This window comes from Enhydra lutris, unplaced genomic scaffold (assembly GCF_002288905.1).
Source record: "Enhydra lutris kenyoni isolate GAN:26980312 unplaced genomic scaffold, ASM228890v2 scaffoldscaffold1, whole genome shotgun sequence".
Lineage (NCBI taxonomy): Eukaryota > Metazoa > Chordata > Mammalia > Carnivora > Mustelidae > Enhydra > Enhydra lutris.
In genome coordinates this window covers 90,764,116-90,790,597 of record NW_019154085.1, presented here as the reverse complement: position 1 = coordinate 90,790,597, position 26,482 = coordinate 90,764,116, and the positions used below count along the sequence as shown (strand labels likewise).

Here is a 26,482-nt window from a genome sequence, read left to right as displayed (position 1 = left end):
GTATTCCAGTAAATATAAAGATTAAATAATTTTAAAAGTATTCCAGTAAATATAAAGATTAAATAATTTTAAAAGTATTCCAGTAAATATAAAGATTAAATAATTTTAAAATTATTTAAAAGTATTTTAAATAATTTTAAAAGTATTAAATAAATTTAAAAGTATTTAAAAATAAATTTAAAAGTAAAAAAACCTTAAAGGTTTTTTTTATAATCCCCTGTCCTACATGTGTATTTTATTTGTTTGCAAATTATTCTGCTCTCTTTTGTTAGGTTTTTCCATAGTGTCTCAGTGAACCACAACCCCTACATTGGTATTATCCATACAATTTAAAGCAAAAAAAAAAAAAAAAAAAGGAAAGAAAATTAGGATACATCAAGGTAGAACAAATTACAATTTTAGACCTTTAGAACTGACAGAAGCCAATTAGATCTAAAATTGTAGATAAATTGCTGCTGAGAAATAAGATGTAAGATCTAAGTGAACTCCAAGAGTAAAAGAGAATCTGCCCCTAAATTTAGGAGTGAACTAAAAAAGTATAGAAGTATGTGGGAACAACAATGGAAACGAGTTGCATATTGAAGTTTTTTGTAAAAGAGAATAGTTCAGTCACTCAATAGCACTTCATGCAAATCTGTTTTATATCTTGTGAGGCTCTGAGGATACTCAACATGACAAATAGTGAAATTTGCTTTCTATTCTAGGCAAGGTCTGTTCCCACAAAAACATGTGTAATTCAGATTCAAATAATAAGGACTTAGTTTGATAGAGTTCATCTTTAGGAAGTGTTTGGGAACGCCTGGGTGGCTCAGTTGGTTAAGCACATGCCTTTGGCTCAGGGCATGATCCCAGGGTCCTGGGATCAAGTCCTGCATGGGGTGGGGGTATCCTTGCTCAGCAGGGAACCTGCTTCTCCCTCTGCCTGCCACTCCTCCTGCTTGTGCTCTCTTTCTCTGACAAATAAAGAAATAAAATCTTAAAAAAAAAAAAAAAAAGAGAGAGAAGAGAGAGAGAAGTGTTTTTCTTTTCCCACTCAATGGAACTATTAAAAGGTGAACTATCCCACAAAGGTTTTAACAGACTTAGTAAAAATACATGGCATTTCTACATTTATTGAAGACAGAAGAAAGGAGAAGGAGGCAGTTTTTTTAGCCCATTAAGAATAAAGATTGAGGGGCGCCTGAGTGGCTCAATGGGTTAAGCCCGCTGCCTTCAGCTCAGGTCATAATCTCAGGGTCTTGGGATCGAGTCCTGCATCGGGCTCTCTGCTCAGTAGGGAGCCTGCTCCCCTCTTTCTCTCAGCCTGCCTCTCTGTCTACTTGTGATCTCTCTCTGTCAAATAAATAAATAAAATCTTTAAAAAAAAAAGAATAAAGATTGAGGAATGCTATACTAAACTGTAATGTATGAAGAAGTATTTTTTAAATTGGGGTGCCTGAGTGACTCATTCTGTTAAGTGTTTGACTCTTGATTTCGCCTCAGGTCATGATCTCAGGACCTTGAGATCAAGCCCAGATCAGTCTCCACACTTAGGGTAGATGGATGGGCTTAATGCAGAGTTGGCTTGTGATTCTCTCTCTCCCTCCGCCTCTCCCCCCGCACTCCCTAGCTGGTGCTCTTTCTCTCTCACACTCAAACAAACAAACAAACAAACACACATATATATAAACACAATCTTAAAAAAGAAAAGCTTTTTTAAATTAAATTAGTGCCTGCCCACAATAAAATTTTATATTGGATCTAAGGCAAATCAGATTCAACCTTCCTGCCTCTTCTCTCCCTCTTACTGTATGTATGTATGTGCTTGTATACTGGTCAGGAATTCACAACAATGACTATGGCCAGGAGAATTCTATATAACTTTATAACAGAAAACATTTAAATATTTTTCTCTTTACACATAAAGAATGAGGTGGCTTTAGGGGCACCTGGGTGGCTTAGTCAATTACCTGTCTGACTTTTAGTTTTAACTTGGGACATGATATTGGGGTCCAGGGATCGAGCCCTGTGTGGGGCTCTCCACTGGGCACCTGTCCCTCTCCCACCCCTCTCCCCTCTCCCATACCCCGACTGGTGCATGTGAGTGTGCACACATGAGTCCTCTCTCTCTCCCTCTCTCTAATAAATAAATAAAATATTTTTATTTTTATTTATTTATTTATTTTTAAAGAATGAGGTGGCTTTATACTATGTTCATAGAGTAAATGCTTTAGTGTGAAATAACCCTGGATTCAAGTTCCAATTCCACCATCTACTAGCCATGAAAGTTTGGGTAAGTTATATAACCTCCTTGGGGCTCTTTTACCACACCAATAAAATAAGGATAGTAAAGGATTATGTGAAATTATGAATATAAAGCCTTTAACATATTTTCTGGGCCATATGGCAAACACAGCAAATATTGTGAACTATGGTTATTATAATGATCAATAATGATCAGTTCGAACAGTATAATATACCGCAACAGTTAAATCACATTATCATAAGGAACAAATTATAGATATTCCAGAAAAATATTCATATAGCTAACATAAGTCATTATTCCATTTTGCTTCAGTAAACAAAAAAAATACTAAAGACAACAGAGCAAACTTGCCAGTAATATAAACTAGTCTGCAAAAGTCCTTGATAATCAGTGCTGACTATACTTTGAGGCTTTGTGAACTGATGAGTACCAATTTCACAAAGTGGTAAATGGAGTTCATGATACTATGATAAGCTTTTTTTTTTTTTTTCATGTTCTGAAGACATGGGAGACAGTATTAGGAAAAACACTTAAAGACACATGAATGTCAATTATTACACATATAGACCATGAATGTTGTTCAGTATAAATGGAGTTTCAGAGAACATAAAGGTTTTAGGTTTTTCATTATTTCCTTTTTCCTCAGAAGAGTTCACTAAGAGCATTGTGGAATATAGCAGATGCATTTAACACAATTTTGTTTATGAAACCTGGAAGTCCTATACTCAGTTTGAATAAACCCTTCCTTTCTTTCTTTCTTTCTTTCTTTTTTTTTTTTAAGAAGGTAGGGGAGGGGCAGAGGGAGAAGCAGAGAGAGAATTCCAAGCAGGCCTCATGCCCAGTGTAGAGCCCGACAAGGCGTTCCCTCTTACAATCCTGAGATCATGACCTGAGCCAAAATCAAGAGCTGGGCGTTTAACTGACTAAGCCACCCAGGTGCTCCAAACTTTGCTTTTCTTAATCAATTACTAGATTAAATATTTTTTTGCTTCCCCAACAATGCCAAGTTTGGTGTATTCACCTACAATATAGCCTCTTTTAGTGTTTAATAAATGCTGATAGCATGAACTACACGTGACAATTACTCTTCATTTCTGTCTTGCTGTTGACACTTTCAAGATAGAATGAAATGCATTAAACAAAACAAATATGTTTGCCATTTCTGCAATGTTAATTAAGGAATAATTCTTGTAAATAAAAGTATTTGGTTTTAAGTAAAAAGATGTGTTTCAGAAACAAATGTTAACTTAAATGATCATTGTCATCTATTAAAACAGAACAGATACTTGTATTATCTTCTCCCTTACTTTCACCATGTTTAAGAATAACCAGTAATCATTGCATGACTGGAAAATCATATGTATTTAAGCAAAAAAAAAAAAAAAAGAAAGAAAGAAAAAAATGGAAAAGAAAAAAAAAGTCTGGAACAATACAAAGATAATGTCTCATTCTTCCATTCATTAAATACTAATGCCACATGCATACAAGACAAGAAGGTGATAGTTTAGCCTACCTTTTAGATCCACCTTTTTAGAAATAGTTTTGAGTCATTTTCAGCAGTATTATTCTTCTGCCTTACCCTTCTATGGGTAAAAGTAGCTAACCTGAGATTTTTTTTTTTTTTTAAACAAAAAAACAGGTTGCTACAACTCTGTGAACACAGGGACAAAACTTTCTCATGTGAGACCTTAGTTTCACCAGAATTGTGCTCAAATTCCTTTCACTGTGGCCATGTCAAATGATGACACAAATACAATAGGTACGATCCGGGGTCACAAAACACTCACCACAGTTGGTCTCATCTGATGCATCTGCACAGTCTGGATCCTCATCACAAACCCACAGCTTGGAAATGCAATGTTTAGTTGTTTTACACTGGAAATAGTCTGGAGAACAGCTGTTTTCAGCTTAAGAGGAAAACATGTATTAAAATGCAGCTTTGAACAAGAACAGACATTTTATCTAACAATCAATCAGAGGAACAAATGCTTAAGAAAGTCAACTGGAAATATATTATCTTTTAATTAATAAGGCTCTGAAGGTGAAGGGTTTTAACTTTCATTATCTATGATGTATTCCAAATATCCTTCCCAGTAGAAAGAAATAAAATATATTTCTATAATGATACATTTGATAAAAATCAGAGTTCTCGATACAAGCCTCCCTTGATTAGTTATATTTTGAAATCAATTTTAAAAACAAATAATTTGGAAACTTTCTGAATAATTTTACCAAATAAATGTACGAATTTATACATATGCATTTCTATAAATAGAAGAATAATAAAATCAGAAGGTATTTGTGAATCAGGAACTAAAAAGCATCAAACTTCTCAAAATCTCTAGTTGCGTTGAGTTTTTGAGGGAAGGGGTGAACATCTGACTTAGACTGTAAACTGCCTCACAAATCCTAGTCAGTTTAATGGATCAGCTCTTGGAATGACTAACCATAAAGAACTGGTACTGACTTTATTCTGAATGCACCATCTTAATCAAATTGCTGGATGACTGCACATTATTTACTGATAAAAGTTTTAGGGGAATAAAATAAAACTTCAGCAAGACAGAAACGTTGACAGCAGTTCTGTTGAAACCCTGAAACCTGACAGGTACTTTATTGCTCGTATTTTGTATGTTTGGGTTTTCGTGTGGGCACGCCTGTCTGCCTACGTGCATGTATGTATATGATGGAAATTGTTTTGCCTTCCATTGAATCTGTTTGATTTTTGGTGGGGGATGGAAAGAAGAGGTGAAAAGAGTAGAAAATATTTTACTATTGTTCTTTGAAGTAGCTGGCAAAGATACATTAAACAGTATTATTTACATTTTTGAACAAATAATTTTGTTAGGTTTTTTTGCTCAGATTTTCTCATCATGCATTCGACATGTATTTTATGGGGGGAAACGATCTCTAATTAATGGAGTTGATTTCAAGGTAACTAATCAACAGAAAAAAATTATTTGTAGCTGCTTAATGTGGGCAAAAAAAATCAATTTATGAATAAAACACCACAGTCACCTGTAATGTTGGTTTTGTTGCTTCTCTTAAGGATGATTTGAATGAATATTCATTGTTTAATGTTTGTTATAATCTTTAGGTAGCTATCTAAGTAAAGACCATACATGTTTTAATTTTCTTTAAAGCCTTTACAGGGAACTTCTTAAGTAACCCATCCCCCAAGGTGCCAATTTGGAGGTATATGTTCCATAATTGCTGTTACATTTTTCTACATTGTGCGGATGTATGGCACACAATAAAAAATTTTAGACCCATGTCAGCTGAGACTCAGAAGTAAGACAAGTTGGAACATTCTGAGGTGACTTACGACAGTCCCTTTCATCTTCTTCATCCCCACAGTCGTCTTGTCCATTACATCTGAGGTTTACCGGGATGCATTTTTGGTTCTTTGTACACTTGAACTGACCTGACAGGCAGACATGTGTGTCTAAAAGAAAGAAAGAAGATCAACAACAAATCTGCACTGAAAACTGTGCCTGCATTTAAATTGGTGCAGACAAAATCAGGTAAGAATTGGACTTATGTTCCTTGGTTAAGAATTTAATCACCTACCACAGTTGAGTTCATCAGAATTGTCACCACAGTCATTCTCTCCATCACAGAGGAAAGCTGGCAGAGCACAGAGCCCAGTGCCACACTGAAACCGGCCTGGCTGACATTTAAATTCAGCTAGGGGAGAAAACAGACTGGTATCATTGAATGCCAAGCTTTGCTCATGACCTCTTAAATAGAGCTTTTCTGATGTTATGGGTATTTATTATTTCATTATATTAAACATACCCTAGAGCACACCGTGAATGTCTCATACTTAGTAGCTATTGGATTCAGATGTACAGTATGACCAGGCTATGAGCAACTCAGATGGCCTCCAGATTACATATCACAAATTAACAGTAAGAAATCCAAGACGATAATGCATCTTTGCCATATTTCTTAGTTTATATATGAAATAATGATAACAATAATCATCATAATAAAGTAGGCTCTATTGAATATCTGCTCTGTATCAAACACTAGGTGACACACTTTCACAAAGAATCTCATCAAAACCTTCTCACCTCAATATCTCCACAACTGTTTTATAAATGAAAAAACTAGGTCTCGTGGATATTAATAACTCATTCAAGTATGTACAATTTTCAAGTGCCAGATATGGAAATTAGATCTAGATCTGACTCTGAGTCTTCTCACAAACTATATTGCTTGCCAATAAAATACTTACCTTTTGACTGATAATCCTAATATATGTAGTTCAGATAAGTCAACTGAATGAATATCAATAGTGATATTTTAAACTTTCTTTGGGAAATTAATTATGCTTTTATATTTACAATATTAAGTAAAAATTTCCTTAACATTAAAAAAATAACTCAATATGTGATCGACTTCCATAGAAGTGAGTCCTAAAATGTCGAAAGTCATTCAATTTCTAACATTTCTTAGTAAACCACACTAAGTGTTAAAACTGTGTGATACTTAATTTCTCACATTCTAAACTCATGCATTTCCTCTATTTTTTTTTTTTTTTTTTAGATTTTATTTATTTGTCAGAGAGGGAGAGAGGGCGAGCGAGCACAGGCAGACAGAATGGCAGGCAGAGGCAGAGGGAGAAGCAGGCTCCCCGCCGAGCAAGGAGCCCGATGTGGGACTCGATCCCAGGACGCTAGGATCATGACCTGAGCCGAAGGCAGCTGCTTAACCAACTGAGCCACCCAGGCGTCCCAGCATTTCCTCTATTTTTTGTTGCTTCATATATGCTTTTCTTGAAATCACATATGATTTCTTGAATTTTGGTAGCAAAGGATGGTCCTCTACCAAAAAAAAAACCTTCCCATAAGATTTCTAACTATCAGAGGAGTTTCAATGCCTAGAAGATAGCTGGGAAGCCTATCTGACCTTCAAATGTGCCTCCAGAATGATCTTTTGTGTACTAGAGCATCATAGAAAATGCAGTTAAAAACTTAAGATGCCAGAGAATTCATGATGCATCACTCTTAACCACATTTATTTAAACAACATTATTGAAGTTTGCAAGTATGTGAAACTGGGTTTAACCTTTCATGCCTTTTCAGATAAAATTATTGAGACTCTCAGTAACTTAGTACCTGCGAATTTTGAAGATATAGCTACTCAAATATGAATTCTAGACAGTCCACAGACTCATGTTCATCACTTCCCACCTACCTCACCATAACACTCAAAATAAGGCTTCATGCCTACAGATGTTCAGTGCTATTAACCCAAGTAAAAGATTATTTACTAAAAGATCACAGAGACAATGTCACCAATAAAAACATGTAGTACTGGTATTTAACTAGGATAAGGATGATACAGAGACTCTTAGATACTAGATGTCTCTTTGCTTTCCCCTTAAAAGACATTAAAGTTATATTTGTTCATCATATATTTTCAAAGGGTGTAAGTATGAAAATCTTTGGTTATTTTTTTCTATCAGTATGGTTACAGCATGATACTCCAGTCAAGGTGAAAGTTAGAGCTAAGGAGCTGCAGATAGTTTAGAAGGGAAAGCATTGGGAGCCACTGACTATGTCTGCAAGTCATCATGGCGGTATTTCTCAGAGAACACTTCAGTGAATCTGGGCAGGGAAAGTCATCCTAATATGAGAACTCATTTAATGTATTTGTTCTTCATCATTTCTATAAATTACAAAATAGGTTGTGTTCATTTTATTTATTATATTGTTAAAAGTTTACTTTATTGCAGGGAAATCGGTAACTTTCTTTTAATGAGTAAACCTCAGTTGGCCGCCAATATAATTTGTTCCTTTGATAGCCCTTTGAATTCAAATATAATTCAGGCATAATAGTATATTTACATCATATAAAAACTACTCATGTGTATTGTCTATCACAGTGAAAACAAAAACTATATTGAAAAATCAAAGACCAATGGACCTTTCAAAAACATAAGAAGAATATTAGAAAAGCAATGATTTCTGTAACTTTTTTTCCTTTTTCTTGAATACATTATTAGCTGTTTTCAAATGAAAACAATGAACAATGTGAAACAACTTCAAATGGTTTATATGCTTTGTAGTGACCAGAGAGATGGAATACATCTCATCTAAGTAACTATCTAGAGACCCTAAGGTTAGAACAGTTTTTGTAATTAGGTGGTGGAAAGTTCTACAGCAGAAAGTAACTAGCTTTTACTTAGTATACTGTCTTTCTTTAGTGTAAGCTTAAGGATCTTGAACTCAATTGTTAAGGCCAAATCATGGCAACTATCCACCGAGATTTGAGGGAATTATCATGATCAAATATAAGCATCTTCAACTTGATAGGATTGTATTGGAGTGACCTATGGTGTGAACTACAAAAGACTATCAAGAAAAAATTTACTGATTGTCCATTACAACCGAAGTTACCAAAGATAAATAAATGTATATACACATATGTGAACATATACATAAGCCATACACACACACACACACACACACACACACACACACACGCTCTTATATGGGTATACCTACCTATATGTATGTATGTATGTATTTGGCATCTAACCATTCCAATCACAATTTGAGTCAAAGTAAAATTAGCAGTCATTTTAAGGAATACCTAAGAGCATACTAAATTATTAGTAGAACAAACTAATGATTTATATTGGGAAAAAAATCTAACTTTTAAAGAATGTTCAGTATTTTAACACTGTGAAGACTGATCCCTTAAAGGTAAGATCTTAGTTATTGATTGGCATTCTGCAAACTTGCCATTTTTTGCTTTTGATTTGGTGATATATCCAGGCAAAATCATGTTGATTGTTATTTATACTGATCATTACACAAAGAGTGTAATTTTTCTTTAAGTAAGAAAATTTAAAACAAAACACTAACACAAATTGCTGATGATGTCATTCTAAATGTAACAGTTAACAGAGACATACTCAAGAGATTGTTAATAATTTTGGTTGTATTTTTAAAGATTTTGTAAAAGTATCAGAAGGTTATACTTAAGGTCTCCCTTCAATTTTCAGTGTTTGGGATTTAAGGAGTTCTGAATTCTGAATGCCCACATTTCAGCAGTGTACTTACGACAGTCGTCAGGTTCGTCAGATCCATCGCCACAATCATCCACAGTGTCACATTTCCACCAGAATGGAATACATTTATCAGTTTTGCATCGAAACTTTAAAAAAAAATAGAAAAAAAAGAAAGAAAAAAAAAGTTGAAGAACCCTACCCCGATATAAAATTGATATTTAAAAACTTACCAGGGCAGAGTAGCCTAGCCTACACTCTCGCTGCAAATGTTAACTGTGGTGGTCTTAGAGCATTTCACAATAGGGAATAAATGCACAACAAGCAGCAAAATGATCTTCCAGGAAAGCACATTGTTCAGGAAAACCTCCTGGGATTTCTGGAACACAGACAAGCTCACTCATTTACATATGATCTATGGCTGCTGGCTGCTCTTGCACTACAACAAGTTAGGTAGTTGCTACAGAGACCATGTGGCCAGCAAATTTAAAATACTTATTGTCTGAGCCTTTACAGAAAGCATGGCAAATGCTGAAGAGGGCTAAAAATCACCAGAAATATCAGGAACAGTTATCCTGAATGTATTGAAAAGTTGAATTAATTTAGTTAATTCAAATTAAGTTAACTGAACTGCATTTTCTTAGGAATCTTAGACAATTGTATTAACGTCTCTCTATCTCTATTCCTTAGCCACCAAATGAGGAGTTAAATATAATCTGGATGATCTTTTCTGGCACTGTCATGCTGTTATTCTGTGGAACTTCCTGAACATACTGCCTTTAGCCATAATGAATATCTGCCCAAATAAGTTTTAAGAATATTTCTTTAAAGCAGTTAAAACTGGTACAGTTATTTTCAGTTTTCAGAATTCATAATAAATATACATGATCTTTGAGGGTAAATAAACTGTCACAACTAAAAAATAGGTACAAAAATTGCACTAGATAGTTAAACATGCAAGGAAGACTTTGTTTAAAACTTGCAATAGGGGAAAGAGAGTGAACAGAACTCCACCGAAACAAAAAGTGGGGGTAGGTTGAAGCTTAGAGGTAAACTAATGGAAAAGTATGGAGGATGTTGGTTAACATGATTAAGCTGTCTGTATTTGCTAGACTGTACTTATCAAAGGTGGGCTCCAACCTTCCCATAGAGACCAAGATAGTCAGGGACTATCTTTCTTGATGATTAAATCTCTAGGGGATGGTTCCCAGTCCTCAAGGAAGACATTCCTAAACTGTAAAACTGGCAAGAAGCTGGGAGAAAATTTACATCTCAAAAGGGCAGAGAAATAATCCACAGTTGCAAGTTTTCTAAAGTGAATGCTCTAATTAAAGGGACTCAGGGACCTACAGTCAGGAAGAAACTGTCTAAAGGTTCTTCAAGCTGAGGAATGTTAATGCTATCTTGGTCAAAGACTTACCACCCTATGCTACATCCTCCCCACAAAGCCTGGCAAAGAACTTAGCAAACAGTAGGTTTCTCTAAGTTAAAATGAACATTTGCAAATCAAAAAACAGTAAAAATAAAAACAATAAGGGTGCAACAAATTTTTTGCTGAATATCTTTTTGAATATTGTATATTTTAAATAAAACACTAAAGAAAACTGCTGTAATAAAACTTATTCTTAAGATTATAAAAAAAACTATTCACTGACATATTTATTAGTGTATTTTGTTTTTTTTTTCAAATATTTGTTTATTTATTTTAGAGAGAGAGAGCCTGAGTACTTTGGGGGTAGGGGTGGAGGAAGAGGAAGAGAGGCAGAAAGGCAGACTCCCCACTCAGTGGAGAACCCAGGCACCCCTATTAATGTGTTTTATTTGTCCTATCATCCCTTCCATTCAAAACAATTAAAAATTGGGGTGTCTGGGTGGCTCAGTGGGTTAAGCCTCTGCCTTCGCCTCAGGTCATGATCTCAGGGTTCTGGGGTGGAGCACCACATCGGGCTCTCTGCTCAGCAGGGAGCCTGCTTCCCTACCCCCCGCCTGCCTCTCTGCCTACTTGTGATCTCTGTCTGTCAAAAAATAAATAAAATCTTTAAAAAATAAAATAAAATAAATAGTTAAAAATTTTAAGAAAAGAAATTCCATTATTTACAGAAGTAAGAAGAGTTTTTTTTAAAAACTCCTTTGTTTTGAAATAAACATCAAACGGAAGATTAATAACAGAGAAACTAGTTGAAAATGTTATATGGTAGTATTTATTTATAAGCTACTTAGCACACGTGTAACATATTACCAGAAAAATATTACAGAAGGTTATTATTGGATTTTTTATGAGAAAGGTGTCTGAATTCAAATTCTTCTCCTGAAACAGAGCACAGAATTATTGTTTCTACTAAACTTCAATATTTGCCAAAGGGACAGAGACCAAGAAAACTCAGTACCTAGTGATCTCAATGAGTTTTAAGCTTACTCTCATAAAAGAAACTAAAGAAAACCATGCTTTCCATATAAAGAGTATATATATCTGAAATAGTTACCATTAAAAATTTACTTTAAATTATTAAAACCAAGCAATAAAGTTTAGTTTCTTCTAACACTATCAAATTGTTTTCTTCTTTATTTCAACAGAAATTCAGTGGAAAACATATATCACAAAATTCATCTGGAATTGAAAATGTTTGATAATTTTCTAAAATTTATTAATTTTCTTTTTGAAGTGTTTCTGTTGTAATTCCCATGTGAGTGATCTGAAAGCAAGGTTACATTTACTTAACATGCTGTATGCCAGACAGATAGGTAACCTAGAAAAATATAGCCTAGGTTCAATTTTGTCTAATGCAATAGATTAGCAAGCTAAAAGTTTGTTCGTTTAAAGTACTCTTACTTTCTTCAAGTAAGAGAAAATTTGATGCTAGCTTTTGCTTAATCTCTCTGGATACCATGAAGTTGATTCAAGGCAGATCTACATTATTTTCTTAAATAAGGGTGTGATTTTTCCCCCCAATAGAGATATGGGAGGAAATAGAGCACTATGAATACAAGGGAAGATCTGACTGTTCGACTGATTTTCCTGTAATTGCTAAGCCTGTGGTCATGTCTGTGGTGGTTTTTATAAATTACCACAGGAAAAATATTACCTTTATAGATAGTGACTGTCTGGGGATATAAGGCTAACTCTGAAAGCAATTGCCCTGAACATTAAACATTTCCAGTCATTACAGTATATCAAAGCACATTAGCAAGAGGATTTCATGTCTCCTGAGTATATTCAAAGCCTTCCCAATCAAGATTTGAAAAATATCTAAAATACATATTTTAAAACTCACTACATATGCCCAATTTAAATAAACACCAACTGTTGGAATTATATGTGACATGACGACTGTGCTTGTCATTTCATTTTTAATAAGAACACAAAAAGGTTTTGAGCTAAGAGAAGGCCAGGGTAAAATATACTTATTATGTTTCTTTTTATGCTAATCAACATTTTATTCATTATTCTCAAAGGAAAATTTCTTCTATTTTGTGTCTGGGCTTCAATTTTTCATACTTAAATACAGTAACTTAAAAAAGATAAATGCTAAATATAAATATAAAACATTCTTCATGGTAAATGTTCTCCAAGACTAATATCTTCATAAAACAAATTGCGAACTGCAATTATCACCCACAAGAAGAAGCTATAAAGAAACTACTAAATACATGTCTATTAAAATGGATATAAGTATAAAATGCAAATCCTGCATACACAAGTGAGGTTTACTTGCAACAGAAAAATCTCCACTTAAAAACTAAGTAAAGCTATTTTTAATTTATTTTTTATTAAAAATAAAAATGATTTAAATTTGATATTTGAAGTGATAAGTGCTATAATAATTGGATTTAATCTTGATTTTAAAAGGATTTTCATGTTCATTTCAACTCTAATAGAATTCTTACTGGTGTGATTTGCCTATTTTATTTTTCTAAAAGTCAATGCTATTCAGGGGATATATCTTTAGATGCAAAAAATTTTAAAAATCCTGTAGTAAGATAAATTTAAAATGTAACATTTTTATCAGGATGCTAACTGGTATGATTCTGAATACTTGGATTTTTGCTTCATTTCAATTTCAAACCTCATTTTAAATTGTGTTTCTATCAACTGACTTTTCTCCAAGAAATATATAGTAGATAGTTTTTTCTCTCACCGCATCAGGAAAAATCAGCAGTAAATGGCTGCATAAACCCTAAGACATACTGGGATCTCTACTAATGGATTACATTAACGCTCTTCATTAACTTTTTTGTAAAAATGAAATGAATGATAACTCTTTTCTTCAGGACATACTGCTGACAACAAAGATATATGATTCACAATTTGTGTTGTTATTGTTAGTGTTCTGTCTCACTATAGTAGAATTTTTTTTAAATTAAAAAAAACTCTTATAAAAACACTATTGGGGTATTTAAAAGCTTTTTATATATTTTAATCATATCATCAGTAATACCAAATTGGGAGATAATTTAATTATATTAATAATATTTTTCTGGGTTGATATAGGTATTCATTTAGTTGATCTGATTTTTTTGGAATTGAATAGACATAATTACAGGTTTTCTTATATAATAATTTGAAATCTTTTATTCCCTTTATGATTATGGGAAGGCTGCTGTTTTGAGATATTCATCTGTGTGTCAAGCATCCTTTGGCTTTGCTCTATTTCTGGTTGGCTATAGAGGCTCTCCACTGTGTAAGAGGCTCAGGCGGACATCATCATTTCTACTAAGTCACCTAAGGCCACAGTGTTAGGCACCAACAGAGAGACTCTTGTATCTCACCCCCAACAAGGGACCAAGTTATTTCAGAATAACTTTTGAGTTTAAACTGGACATTTTCTAAACTAAATAGTACTAACAGGAATTATATTTAAAAAGTTTTAAGAACCTAGGATTTCTCCCTTAGATTTTCTTTCTAGGAATAATTACGTTGCTTATTTTGTCTTTCACAGTGACTTAAATTTCTAGTTCTCTAAAGATAAAGTATTTTACCTACACAAATGCTTGGGGGATTATAATTAAAACAATACACTTTGTAAAAAAAAAGAAGAAACTGTGACCTGTGCTTCCAATAACACATCAGAACCTCCTGACGGCAGCTCACACTAATTGCACACACATCCTTGCATGTGTTCTAGTTGGACCCCAGGACACGGGCAATAACAACACTTACTACGTACCAGGAACTTCTCCCATTTAATCTCCATAAGAGTGGCCTGGAAATACTAGTATTTCCATTCAAAAGATGAGAAAACGGAAGCATCATGAAGGTAAGTAACAAACCCAAGATTATTCAGCCAATTTCAAGCAGAGTCAGGGTGACAGTCCCAGTGAATGTACCCTTAACCACTACACCTACTGTCTACCACAAAGCGGTTTGATGTTTTGCATTATACAGTTCTTTACTAGTGATACTCCTAGTGATAACTTGAGAAACTGGGTGAGCTAGTATTAGCTTCTCTGTTCTGAAAATAAACACACCCAAAGATAAATTCAGTGTTTTACCATGAAGTCACTGCTAAAATTGGGAAACCAGCAGATTCAAACCACAAAATTCTGGGATGCCTGGGTGGCTTAGTCGGTTAAGTGTCTGTCTTCAGCTCAGGTTATGATCCCAGAGTCCTGGATCAAGTTCCACATGGGGCTTCTTGCTCAAGTGGGGAGCCTGCTTCTCCCTCTGCCTCTGCCTGCTGCTCCCTATGCCTATTCTGTGTGTGTGTGTGTGTGTCAAATAAAATATATATATATATATATATATATATATATTTAAAAAAATAAAAAATAAATACCCCCCCCACAGAATTCTAAGAACAAATTTTAGACATTTTCAAAACAAATCATGGTTCCTTTGACAATTTTATCTTATATAACAGAGTAACTCAAATATAAAAAAATCAAATCTTATAATGTCATCTATCACCCAAAATTTGTAAGTAGTAATATCAAGTCCATGCAACTAAATACTATTGAGCATACATTTTAAAATCTTTACTAGAAATAATTACATGTTGAAGAAAAAGAGTTTGGGAAGGAAATTATTTAGATTATATAATTTTTCAATAAAAAATTTAGAAAATTGACTTTTTGTCCAATTCATCTCTTCCATACATATCCTTTGTTAAGGGATGGGAGGGGAGTATACATGGTGACATAGCCGATTATCTAGGAAGATTTGTTTATTTGTTTAAACTGCATATATCTTAGTCTTCACCCTATGCCACAATTACCCTGCCTTCTTGAAATATGATCTCTTTGATCTCTTCTAATGATTCTGCTATGTCCATTCATGATTTGGACCATTACTCTGTGTGGAGCTGTGTAAAAATGGTTTCCAGGTTTGTTTTCTCTTTTTGGCCTCTATTTGTATCTCCTATTTCCTGAGGTCTCGTTCTCAGGATGACATCAATTGTTTTTCCCTTACCCTATGACTCTCTATATGATGTATGGGAAGTTCATCATACTATGCTAAACAACAAAAAATGATGTTTCCAAGTGGTTTAAGCCAATAAACAAAATGCAGGCAAAATCTTTATAACAGCTTGATGATACATTTTATGAAATAATTTCTATGGCTCTACTCACCTGACTAGCTGTGCAATTGGATAAGCAAGTCCTATTGTCAGTTGCAAGATAGAAGTTGGTGGGACATGCACAGGTATGAGTCTTTCCAGGGGCTAAAAGGCACAGATGACTGCAACCACCATTATTTATCATACAGAGATGTTTGGAGACTACAGATGAGAAAGAAACAGCAAAACGGAAAAATCAAGACCAAAATATAATATGGGATTAGAAACAGGGCATTTAAACTTCATAGCCTGTAGAATTTTGTAATCAAGAAATCAGCAAGGTCATAAATATAGTTGTATTCTGTTATAAATTCTATTCTCTGCCAAATGGTATTTATTTTACCATTAAATAATTTTAAGGATGTAGTTCCACAAAAACAAGCATTTTAGTAGAAAAAAAAATTGTCCATCAGAATATAGAGAGAAGCATTTTGATGAAAACATACATATGTTTAGAATTATAAATGTAAAATAAAACAATGAAGCAATGATCTACAACTAATAGTGTAGATGGCTTTGTTTTATAAGCCAAATAGTGGCTTAAGCAAAATAATCAAACTTTTATTGCATAAGACCTGACAGAATTCCACTAGACATATGCTTTAAAAACTTGATATATTTCTCCTTCTTAGAGCCCCAGAGATACTTAAATATAATTCCTTTCACACAGCATTCCAGAAAGTAAGGATCCTATAACTATTTTGTTAAGAAATCATTTCAAGAATGCATTCTCTACTTCTCTAACTACATTTATTATCATTTCAACTTAGTATTTCAACAAATTAATAATTCTCTATACTATTATTGAGCTTCTAATCATATTCCTTAATAGACAAACTTGAAATCAATCCAATTCATCCTATACAGTTAAGCTAAACAATGAAATCTGGTACTCTTTCTCAAAAATAAATTTACACTTAACCATGGAGGAAACAAAAATGGAATGTTACTAAAAGATGTGGATGTGCTTATGGAAATCATGGAAAGAATAATTACCATCGGGTTGTCTATAAGAATGATACACCTGGATATCTGTGATGGCATGCCATGAGTTAATCAGTGAGAGTCTGTCTGCTCCCGAGGTTTTATGGGCACGGCTGAGTGACTTGGTTTTCCCATCAGTCCAGTAGATGTAGTCTTCAAACAATGTTAGTGCAATCACCCCTGGAATATCTTGATTAGGGACTGTAATAGGAGATGGTAAGATTAATGTTCAGTCTTGGAAGACTGCCAGTTAAAATATTCAATACTACATGGGCTGACAGATACAACTGCTACAGAACTTCATGTGAATAATTGCTGTGACAACCTGTCAGGCCAGCAAGGTTCTTTATTACCGGTTAAGAGAATGCAGGATCTGGCGCAGGAGTTTACTTTGCTCAGAGTTTGCCCGATTCGACCACTGGGAGGAAGTGAATGCTATCCTGCTCATGAGTAATGGCTGCTTCACCAGAAACAAATACCATCCAATAGTTAAATATGTGTATATATCCATCCAATTGGTCCCAACTTAAATCCTTACAACTACAGTTTATTGACTACTACCTTCTTCCACTTCCAAATCGATTAAATTATATATCCAGGATGAAATGTTTATCTACCTGGAGATAGACTGACTATAAGATCACTATAAACTATTTTAGTCGCTGAGATTTTATGAGTATTTTTACATGCAATATGAGCTGGGATAGGGATGGAGGAAAATAAGTGTGACAGACAACAATGTATTAGGCAGATTTAACAGTCATAAAACTGTTTAGTTGCAGGTTAAAATTATTTCATAATTATATTTTCATTATAGGACTAGGTTTAAATGTAAATAGTAGATTGAGCATCACAAATGTGAATTTTTCATTCAAGAGATTCCAGGGTCCTATCAGGCATATGAGATATGAAAAATTTGTTTGGTGATTTAAGGTTTAAGTAACTTTAAAATGTGATATAGTTTTCTTCAAAAACAGTTTCAAAAGCTACCAATAAAGAAAGTGGAAATTCCTTAATTTGCACAAGCATTACAATTTTTTCCCATATTTGTTTTCAGATCTATTTTTAGAAATTCTGAGAAACTGTTCACTAATGAAAAAAGGTACTGTAAGTCCAATAACCAGTACTTTTTTATAAATTAGATTTTCATGACTAAGAATTAATGTTTGCATATTCCTCATTCAGGAATAACAGAGAAACTATCAAAATTTCAAATACAATTTGGAATTTTTACTCAGTGGGGTCAAAGATGATCAGAGAATTCAGAGACAGAGAATATCTGTCTCTGTGACACAGAGAAAATAGAAATAAAAGCAGTAAGACGAAACTTCCCCAAATAGGTGACAATTTAAACTACTGACAATTATCACTGTAGGGGGTAGACAGAAATCCCTCTCAGAATAGATATTATGCCTATGAAGCAAAACTCAAAAAAAAAAAACTGTTAAGTGTACACTTTTGATGCAAGTACTCAAACTGAATTATCTGTGCACTCCTGTAGATACGAAGTCTATTGCTAGAATGATAAGTGGAATTGGATAGAAAGATGAAGAGGATACTTTACTAGAATGAATCATATCTGAGTTATTTACACAAACTATTCCCACTTTCCCTCTTTGGCTGTATAAATTCATTCCAGAAAGAGAAAACTAATGTGGTAAAATGTTAACAACCAGGTGAATCTTGGTGATGGGTGACTGTAACAGTCTTTCAACATATGTGTATGTTTGGAAATCTTAAAAATAAAACAAAACTTGGCAGAAAAAAGTTGAAAGATACAATTCAGATTTCTTTAGATGCAAAGGAAATAATTAGATCATTAAATATGGACTCAAAAAGTTAATCGTCATTTAAAAGAAGTCTCACTTCACCAGAGATTCAATTAATTTATACACAAAAAGTGGAGTTACTTTATGAATTTGCCTATTAACACCTCTAATGTTGCATAGTCTTTTTGATTACTCAGTAAGTAACTTATAGCTGACATTTATTAAGTACTCTTGTGCCAGGAAGTTGGCAGTGATTTTCAGTGGGTGGGGGCAGGCAATTCTGGCCCCACAACAAAGAATGTTCAGGCCCAAATAGTAATAGTTCTGAGGTTATGAAACTCTGTTATAAGATATGTACTTTATGCACCTTATTTTATTTAATATGCATCATTTTATTGTTTATAGCAGACAGATCTCACTTCACAGATGAGCAAGATAAGATCTGGAAAATTTAAGTATCTTGACCAAAGAGGGGGATTAAAAACCAGTAAATGAAGGTACTGGTATTTAAGTCTAAAACAGTCTCTGGCTGCCAAGTTCTTTGCCATTTTACCTCCTAGCACTGGTTTCTAGAAAGCCAGCCTCATAGGCAAAAGTACTGTTATAGACTGAATTGTTTCCTTCTCTTCCAAATTCATATGTTGAAGCCCTAGCTCCCGGGATGACTATATTTGGAGATAGGTAAGAGTGGGGTCCTAATCCAATATGACCAGTGTCCTTATAAGAAGAGAGAAGCAGAGACACCAGGGATGTACACATATAAAGAAAAGATCATGTGAAGACACAGCAAGAAGATAGCCATCTACAGCTAAGAAGAGAGAGGCTTCAGGAGAAACCAAGTCTGCCACGACCTTCGTCTTGGACTTCCAGCCTCTACAACTATTAGAAAATAAATGTTTGTTTAAACCAACCAACTTGTGGTACTTTATATGGCAGCCTTAGTAAACTAATGCAAATATATAAAGGCATAAGACTGATTTCATAAACTCCATGTGAAAGTGGGTGGGGCAGAGGGTGAGGGAGAGGGACAAGCAGACTCCACACTGAGCCTGACTTGGGGCTCCATCCCAGGACCCTGAGATCATGACTGAGATAAAATCAAGAGTCAGATGCTTAACTGATTGAGCCACCCAGGCACCCTGAAAGTCAGTTTATTTAATTACTTGATTGAATTTACATTATGTTTTCAGACATGGAGCAATTTAAGTACTGGACAAGTTTCCTCTCTCTAAGTTTGTAGTGACTACCTATCAGAAAATCTCTGTTATCAGATAATCAGTATAAATTTATGGAGATCAGAAAGGTTAACTCTTACTTCAGAAGATGGGACACAACTGAATGTATAGAGATCAATATAGAAAAAGTCAAGGTAAAGAAAATTAGTCTATTTGCTCAAAGAGACTATCAGTTTGATTTAATCCCTTGTTTGATACTGGGGTAAAGAACAAGACTATCACTCTTAGCTTTATAAGCTCACTCCCAGGACTGTTCATTTGGCAAACATGTATATTTCCCAAACAGCATCAGATACAACCACCAGAGTGTTTGTTCTAGAGAAAACAAAGTAAAAACACCAACTTTTGTTAACAAGGGGATATCCAGTCCCACATATCTAACACTATAGTAGCTCCAACAATCTATTCTCTAAGAGATGGTGAAACTTCACTTAATACCACAAACAACGCCAATGAAAATCAAGCCAAACAAAAGAAAGCAAAACAAACACAAACAAAATCTTTTTTTTATTGCCTTCTAGGAGTTTAGCTTACAACTTGGCAGTACACTTTATTTCTTCTTAAGGATTTAAACCTCTCCAACAAGGTATTTGACTATTTGCTTAAACTTCTGGGTGGGAAAAAGCCATATATTAACTGCTAAATGATAAGTATAAATAAATGAATCCCATGTTTGCTTTTCCATCAACAGATGAAGAATTCAGCCCACATTGAGGCTAAATGAGATGTTCTGAGCCAAATCATCATTTTAGTATAAGGAACTTTCCTGATTCAGAATGATAAAAATAAAATTGCTTATTTTTGGCTGTCTCCTTATTTATCTTCTTATTACTTTGTAAATATGTACATTTATATGTATATATGCATTTACATATTATATATGTGTACATTTGTAATATATCATTATACCTATACTTATCTATGTATATTCATATATAATTCATAATAAGTACATAATAAGTCCATATAAACATAAACACAGAATGTGATGACATGAGAAAAACATTTAACAAATTCACTGAGATGTGGCTGTGTTTATGGAAAAAGTAGTCAATGTTTTCTCAAAATAATAATGGCTATCCTTTTTAAAAGAAAAATAGTATCACTGAGTATCATATATAAGACTGCACTTGCTTAATTAAAAGAGAAATGTGAAAAATAAACTTAAAGCACACTTTATTTACAGGTATACAGTCGACATACAAAATAAGACAGAAAAAACAGAACTATTGCATGGCCTGTAATGGGTATTTATTATGTATTTTAAAGCTGCTTTCTGCAGTTAAGTCTCTATTCTGGATAACAGCATTATTTATTTTACCATTTCCAGCATTTCACTCAAGTATTAGGCTCCTAATTTTTATCTTATAAACTATATCTATCAGAATAAAGAATGTGGTATTTGGCAAAAAAATACATCAAAGAAATACTCTTTGTGAAGGTTTTCCTTTTTAGTCAAGTTGGATGCTATCTTATTAACATTTCTAATAATTACAACAAATAGAAAAGGTGGCAATCCAGAATATGCTTTTGGCTTAACCACTGCCTCACAGAGTTATTCTATTATGATGCTCTTGATGGCTGATCTTTTGATAGCATTCATCATGCTAAACAAGTGTATTCCTTGATAATATCTTTCAAATTTTGCATTTCAACTTATCTAGTTTAAATACTTAACAAAATGCACCAGTTACACAGTATTCATCTTTCTTTGAGTTAAAATGTGGTAATTGGTGCTATGGGTAGGATATAATATTGGGATAATGGCAGAATCAGCATGACTCTGCCCAGTGGGTTGAAATAGAAATTTTACTAGAGGTAAAATTTCTCTCTCTCTTTTTTCCCTTATATCTCCTCCAAGATTTACTTCAAGAATTAAATGTGATTTTAAAATATTACTTTATATGCAGCAATCCCTATAATTTATTGTTATAAAATTACTTTAAAAACTTTAGCAATATTCTAGTAAAGTAAAACAAAATAAAGTAAAACAAAGTTCATAGAACACAACCACCAAATTCAGTAATTATTATTATAAGTAAATCAAAATTACAGAGTAATTTGAGCATTACTATTTTTTTTCTTTTTTTGAGTATAAAGAATTTATGTATTGTTTGGAAGAAAATACCTAAATATTGTCACTGTATGGCCGATTAGGTTTGGAAATTTAATCTAAAAATTTAAAGTAAACAAAGATATCAAATAAAACATAAAATTTTGCCAACTTTTCCCTTTTTACTGTATTTTAAGATTCCCATTGTCTTATTCTTGGTGCCATTATCCCAAGTAAAGGCTCACATTCTCTTACACCTGAAATACTGAAAAATCATTCTAATTTTTTTCATTGTTTTAATCTCATCTGATCTCTTTTGTGTTAGTCAGGTTTCCTGTAATAAACAGAAAATACATTTTTTAATGAAAATTTAAAAGATTTTAATAAATGAGTTATTTACAGAAGTATGGGCATGGTCAATGGACTGATGATGGATTGTTTTTTCTTATGCCTCTTATCAGAATCTGGTGACATCTATAGCTAAAGGAGAGGAACCACACAACAAGAACAGTGATCATTCAGTGAAGGAGCTCAGCCTCTGTCAAACCACTGTGGTTGGGCCTGAGGGAAAGGAAATAAGTAAATAGTCCAACATCTTCCTCCACCCACCATTCAATCTCCTGTCAATCTCATGGATACAATTTAACCTGAAGTCAGAATATGACAGAGCCTGGGTGACACAGTCCACAGAAATCCACATTCTAGCATTTAGAACATGGCAAAGAAGTAGAGGTAAGATAACCTAGAGCTCCATCCAGTCAATATTTCCAATTTTTTTTTTAAATCTCACATATCTCTTCCCTAATCAAAAACCATCAACGACATCCCCTTTGTAGGCAGTATGGTGCACACATTTGAGCTTGACGAAAACACCTTTATCTTCAGAAGAGGATCAAGATGCTCTCTGTTCTGAGAGACCCTGATACTAACCATTTTTCCCAAGATCGTTCTAAAAAATAATGTACAACAACCTATGTAGAGAAGTTGGGGCATAAATTAATGGAGCAGCATGAAAGCCAAAAAAAATGGAAGAAATGAAACAAAGAAAAACATAGCATTGGAAAAATGAGGTGAGATTAAATTAAGGCTTCAGAAAGAATATAGGCTGATAAACACACAATAAAATTAGATGATGGAAAAAAATGGATTAACATGGCAAAAAAAAAAAAAAAGTGGGAGCTTCAAAGCAGTGGTCAGTAAGTGGGTGGATAATGACTTTTCTTTATGAAGAGTAACAGAGAAGAGTGGGTGGGAAAATGGTCCCAGTATACTAATCTCCAGAAAATGAATGCTAAGCCAGTAGTTATAGCTACGAATACCCCATCAAAACGAATGTGCTTTATATAACCTTAGGGCCAAGGACATTTATTCTTTGTCAGTAATTATACATCCCTTCAGTGTTATTGGTTTCAGAGTCCTTTTTTTGAGTAAGTATTTCCTCAAAACCATCTTTAAAAAGATATAAAATATTCCATTTGATATTTGCCTCCATGACCATTTTCTCTGCCTACTCTTTAATACAACTCTGCTTAATGGTAATGGTATTATAAAGAAAATTTCAGGCAAATGGATCTGAAGTACATTGTTCAAAGTGAATAAAGGCATTAAGAAATGGCAAGAATACTAAGGATATCTAACATTAACAAATATTATGATAGAATTTCAAATTTATTTTTTCCAATATAAACATAATCTTTCAAAAGTTCATCCATAAGTGAAACCTTAAATGAGACAAGAAATAGGTTTCTTCTCTTCAGTATATGCCATAGTGAATAGCAGATCTAAGTTGTTACTACCCAGGAGTCTATTATTTGAGATTATCTTTTAAATGCTGACACTGAACAAATGTCCAAATAATAGTTATATGTCCCCCCCTTAAGGCATTAGTTTATACTGGGACACTTAAATGTATAAGATTTTGAAACAAATGTCAGGTATAATGGCAAATATAGAAACTAATGCTATATTTAGAGTTCTTCTTTAAAGCCATTTGTAAGAGGCTAACGGCATCCTTTGTCCATCCTTTTCTAGTGTTATTTGCCTCTTTTTCTCCACCTTGTCACTTCAAATAATACATACTCTCTATATAGATTACAAATATGTGGTTTAATATAAGTCAACCACTTCCTGGTCTCACCTACATTTTTTCAAAGTTATTCATTATGAATAGAGGTCAAATACGGCCATTCAATATTTAACATCTGAAAGGATTATTTCTGTTAATGAGTGTGAGAATTTATAAAGCAGACAATGTGAATTGTCTGTACATTTGTTTTGAAAACTAGACTATGCCTAAAGTACTATCTCTTGACCAGGAGACTGTTCTGCAGTCTCTAAATGAAGCAACATTACTCCACGCACTTGGTAAATATATAGTCCTGTTGCTTTGAAAGGCTCTGAGTTTTTTCTGCTGATGATACAAACCTTCATAGACATTTGGCAATGTGTTTTCAGAGCTGATGACCAATACTAAATACAGGAGTTATGATATTCCCCACACATGCATTAGAAATATGTTTGAGAGTCCTAATGACAGCAGAAGCCTCGGGTGGGGGCAGGAAGCACTTTGCCTTTGGGACAGATATCAACAGAGCCATTTACATGAGTTTGGTATCTGGTCTTCCCACATTCCTACAATTATAAATATGGTTCTAGAATAAAAAGTGAAGAGTGTAACATATTTCACGCATTTTAAAACATGCTCTAGGTAGTTGTAGGAATAAGTAGGAATAAGTGAAGGAATTGATAGAACAGCCTTCTGTCCCAGTTCCAACCTCAGCTAAAATCCTTTAAGAAATGTTAGAAAATCCCTGATTAGCTAGAAGCCCCATTCTCTGGATAAAAACAATGAAACAAACTGTGGCAAAGAAACTTGCTTAAATTATACAGCAACCTGGACCAAAGCCTGATCTACTGATCCCCAACACCCCAGTGTCTCCAATTTAAGGTAGAACATTGTTGAAAGTGGCTGTAAACTCATGCTAGGGTAATACCTAAAATTTCCCATTTAAAAAAAGTATATGGGTCATATGTGGCATTTGCAAAATAATAATCTATTGAAACATATATACAATTTAATGTAACATGTCCTATTCTAGGAACAAAACTGAAAGACATGATTGACACTGAAATTCTAAGACTTTTTAGAAATGGCAGTTAATTTCAATTTATTTTACTGTTTCAGGAACATATCTATGGTAACTGAATTGTATTTTGCTCCCTTCCATTAACTTTTATTGTATTGTAAACAGCAGCACATCAACACCGTTGGCATAAAATAGCTTGTGAAGTCTACTGTTTGTAATGGACTGTGAATGATAGGGATTTTTTTTTTTCCCCAAAAGTACTAAAATAAAATATCCTGCCAAGAAAGAAATGCTCTAGAATATTGTAAAATCAGAGGGTGGTATTTATTAGATTTCTTCCTTTTTTGGTGCGTTTCAGTGTACATTTAAATATTCTAAAGATCCAAATGCAGGAGCTACTGAGTTTCAGAGTAGATGAGAACAACATGCTCCCTTTGTCTTTTTCAGTGTGTTTCCCCCACAGAACAACAATTTCGTATATATATTTATGCTATTTCACCAGTAGCACACTGAGATCTGGATTCTTTTTCCAAGATTAATTAGGTGATCACTGTATGGGTTATGATTTGGATTTTTGAATCCAAACAGAGAACAACCCCTTCACAACGCAAACTGGATTCCCAGAGCAATAAACAAACGATCGAGGCAGATGACAGTACTGACATTTCCGTGTGAAGACCTTCAGGTCTAGTATGGAAAAGAATGAAGAACCATAGTCAACATAATTGCATGAAATTTTAAACAATTTGTCCATGAGCTAAAAGACAGTTCTGTGATAAACTGTAGTTTGGAATCATACCCAATGATTACTCTTCAGAGAAATTAGCAGTTATGAGTATATATTTTTCCAGGATGCTGGATAAAATATGTACACAGCCCACTGATTTAACACAAGGTTAAATCATTCAGGGATACAAACAAGAGCATTCTGGAAAAAAAAAAAAAAAGTTACTAGAAAAAATGAATTTTATTCATTTATTTTTAGAACAAATAAATTGTAAAACTCAAGGTCAGACATATCTTTTTCCTAGCTCACCCTATTGTTAATATGGATCACAAACTATTGTCAAGAAAATATCTACTTCTCTAAGATAACTCAACTTCAATGGCACATCTAACAGAATATGAGGAAAATGAAATCTTAAGTTATATAGCTTGATACAAGCAGTCAGAATGAAATTTTGTTCTAAAGACTAGAATTTCCTAGAATTTAATTTCCTTTTCATTAAATGGAAAACAAAGCCTCTGAGTTAGGGTACATATACAAAGTTATGCTGAAATTCTTTCTCAGGAGATAGTATATAACCTATTTTACAGATACTCCATTTAGAGAAGCCTGAGCTTTTTAGAATGCATGAAATAAACGACAAAAGATCTTTACTTTGGTCAAATTTCAGAGATCCTCTGGCCTAAATTTCCAAATAAGATCTGGAAGTTTTCCTTTAGGTAGGAGATAGTTTGGAAATAACAAACTATAACATCAAACTATCTCACTAAAGCAGGGTGTACATTTTAAAGCAACATTACTTTCCCTT

General features: G+C 33.7%; 1 protein-coding gene across 1 annotated transcript in view; it reads right to left on the bottom strand.

Annotated features, from left to right (window-relative positions):
* LOC111140884 (LDL receptor related protein 1B) overlaps positions 1 to 26,482 on the bottom strand; it is a 1,957,146-nt gene that overhangs the window by 210,610 nt on the left and 1,720,054 nt on the right. Inside the window, exons 62-67 of the mRNA XM_022493131.1 lie at positions 16,817 to 17,005; positions 15,834 to 15,982; positions 9,322 to 9,415; positions 5,816 to 5,932; positions 5,571 to 5,690; positions 4,033 to 4,152 (exon numbers count right to left, since the gene is read on the bottom strand). Coding sequence (XP_022348839.1) covers positions 4,033 to 4,152; positions 5,571 to 5,690; positions 5,816 to 5,932; positions 9,322 to 9,415; positions 15,834 to 15,982; positions 16,817 to 17,005 — 789 coding nt within the window. The remainder of the gene's footprint in view (positions 1 to 4,032; positions 4,153 to 5,570; positions 5,691 to 5,815; positions 5,933 to 9,321; positions 9,416 to 15,833; positions 15,983 to 16,816; positions 17,006 to 26,482) is intronic.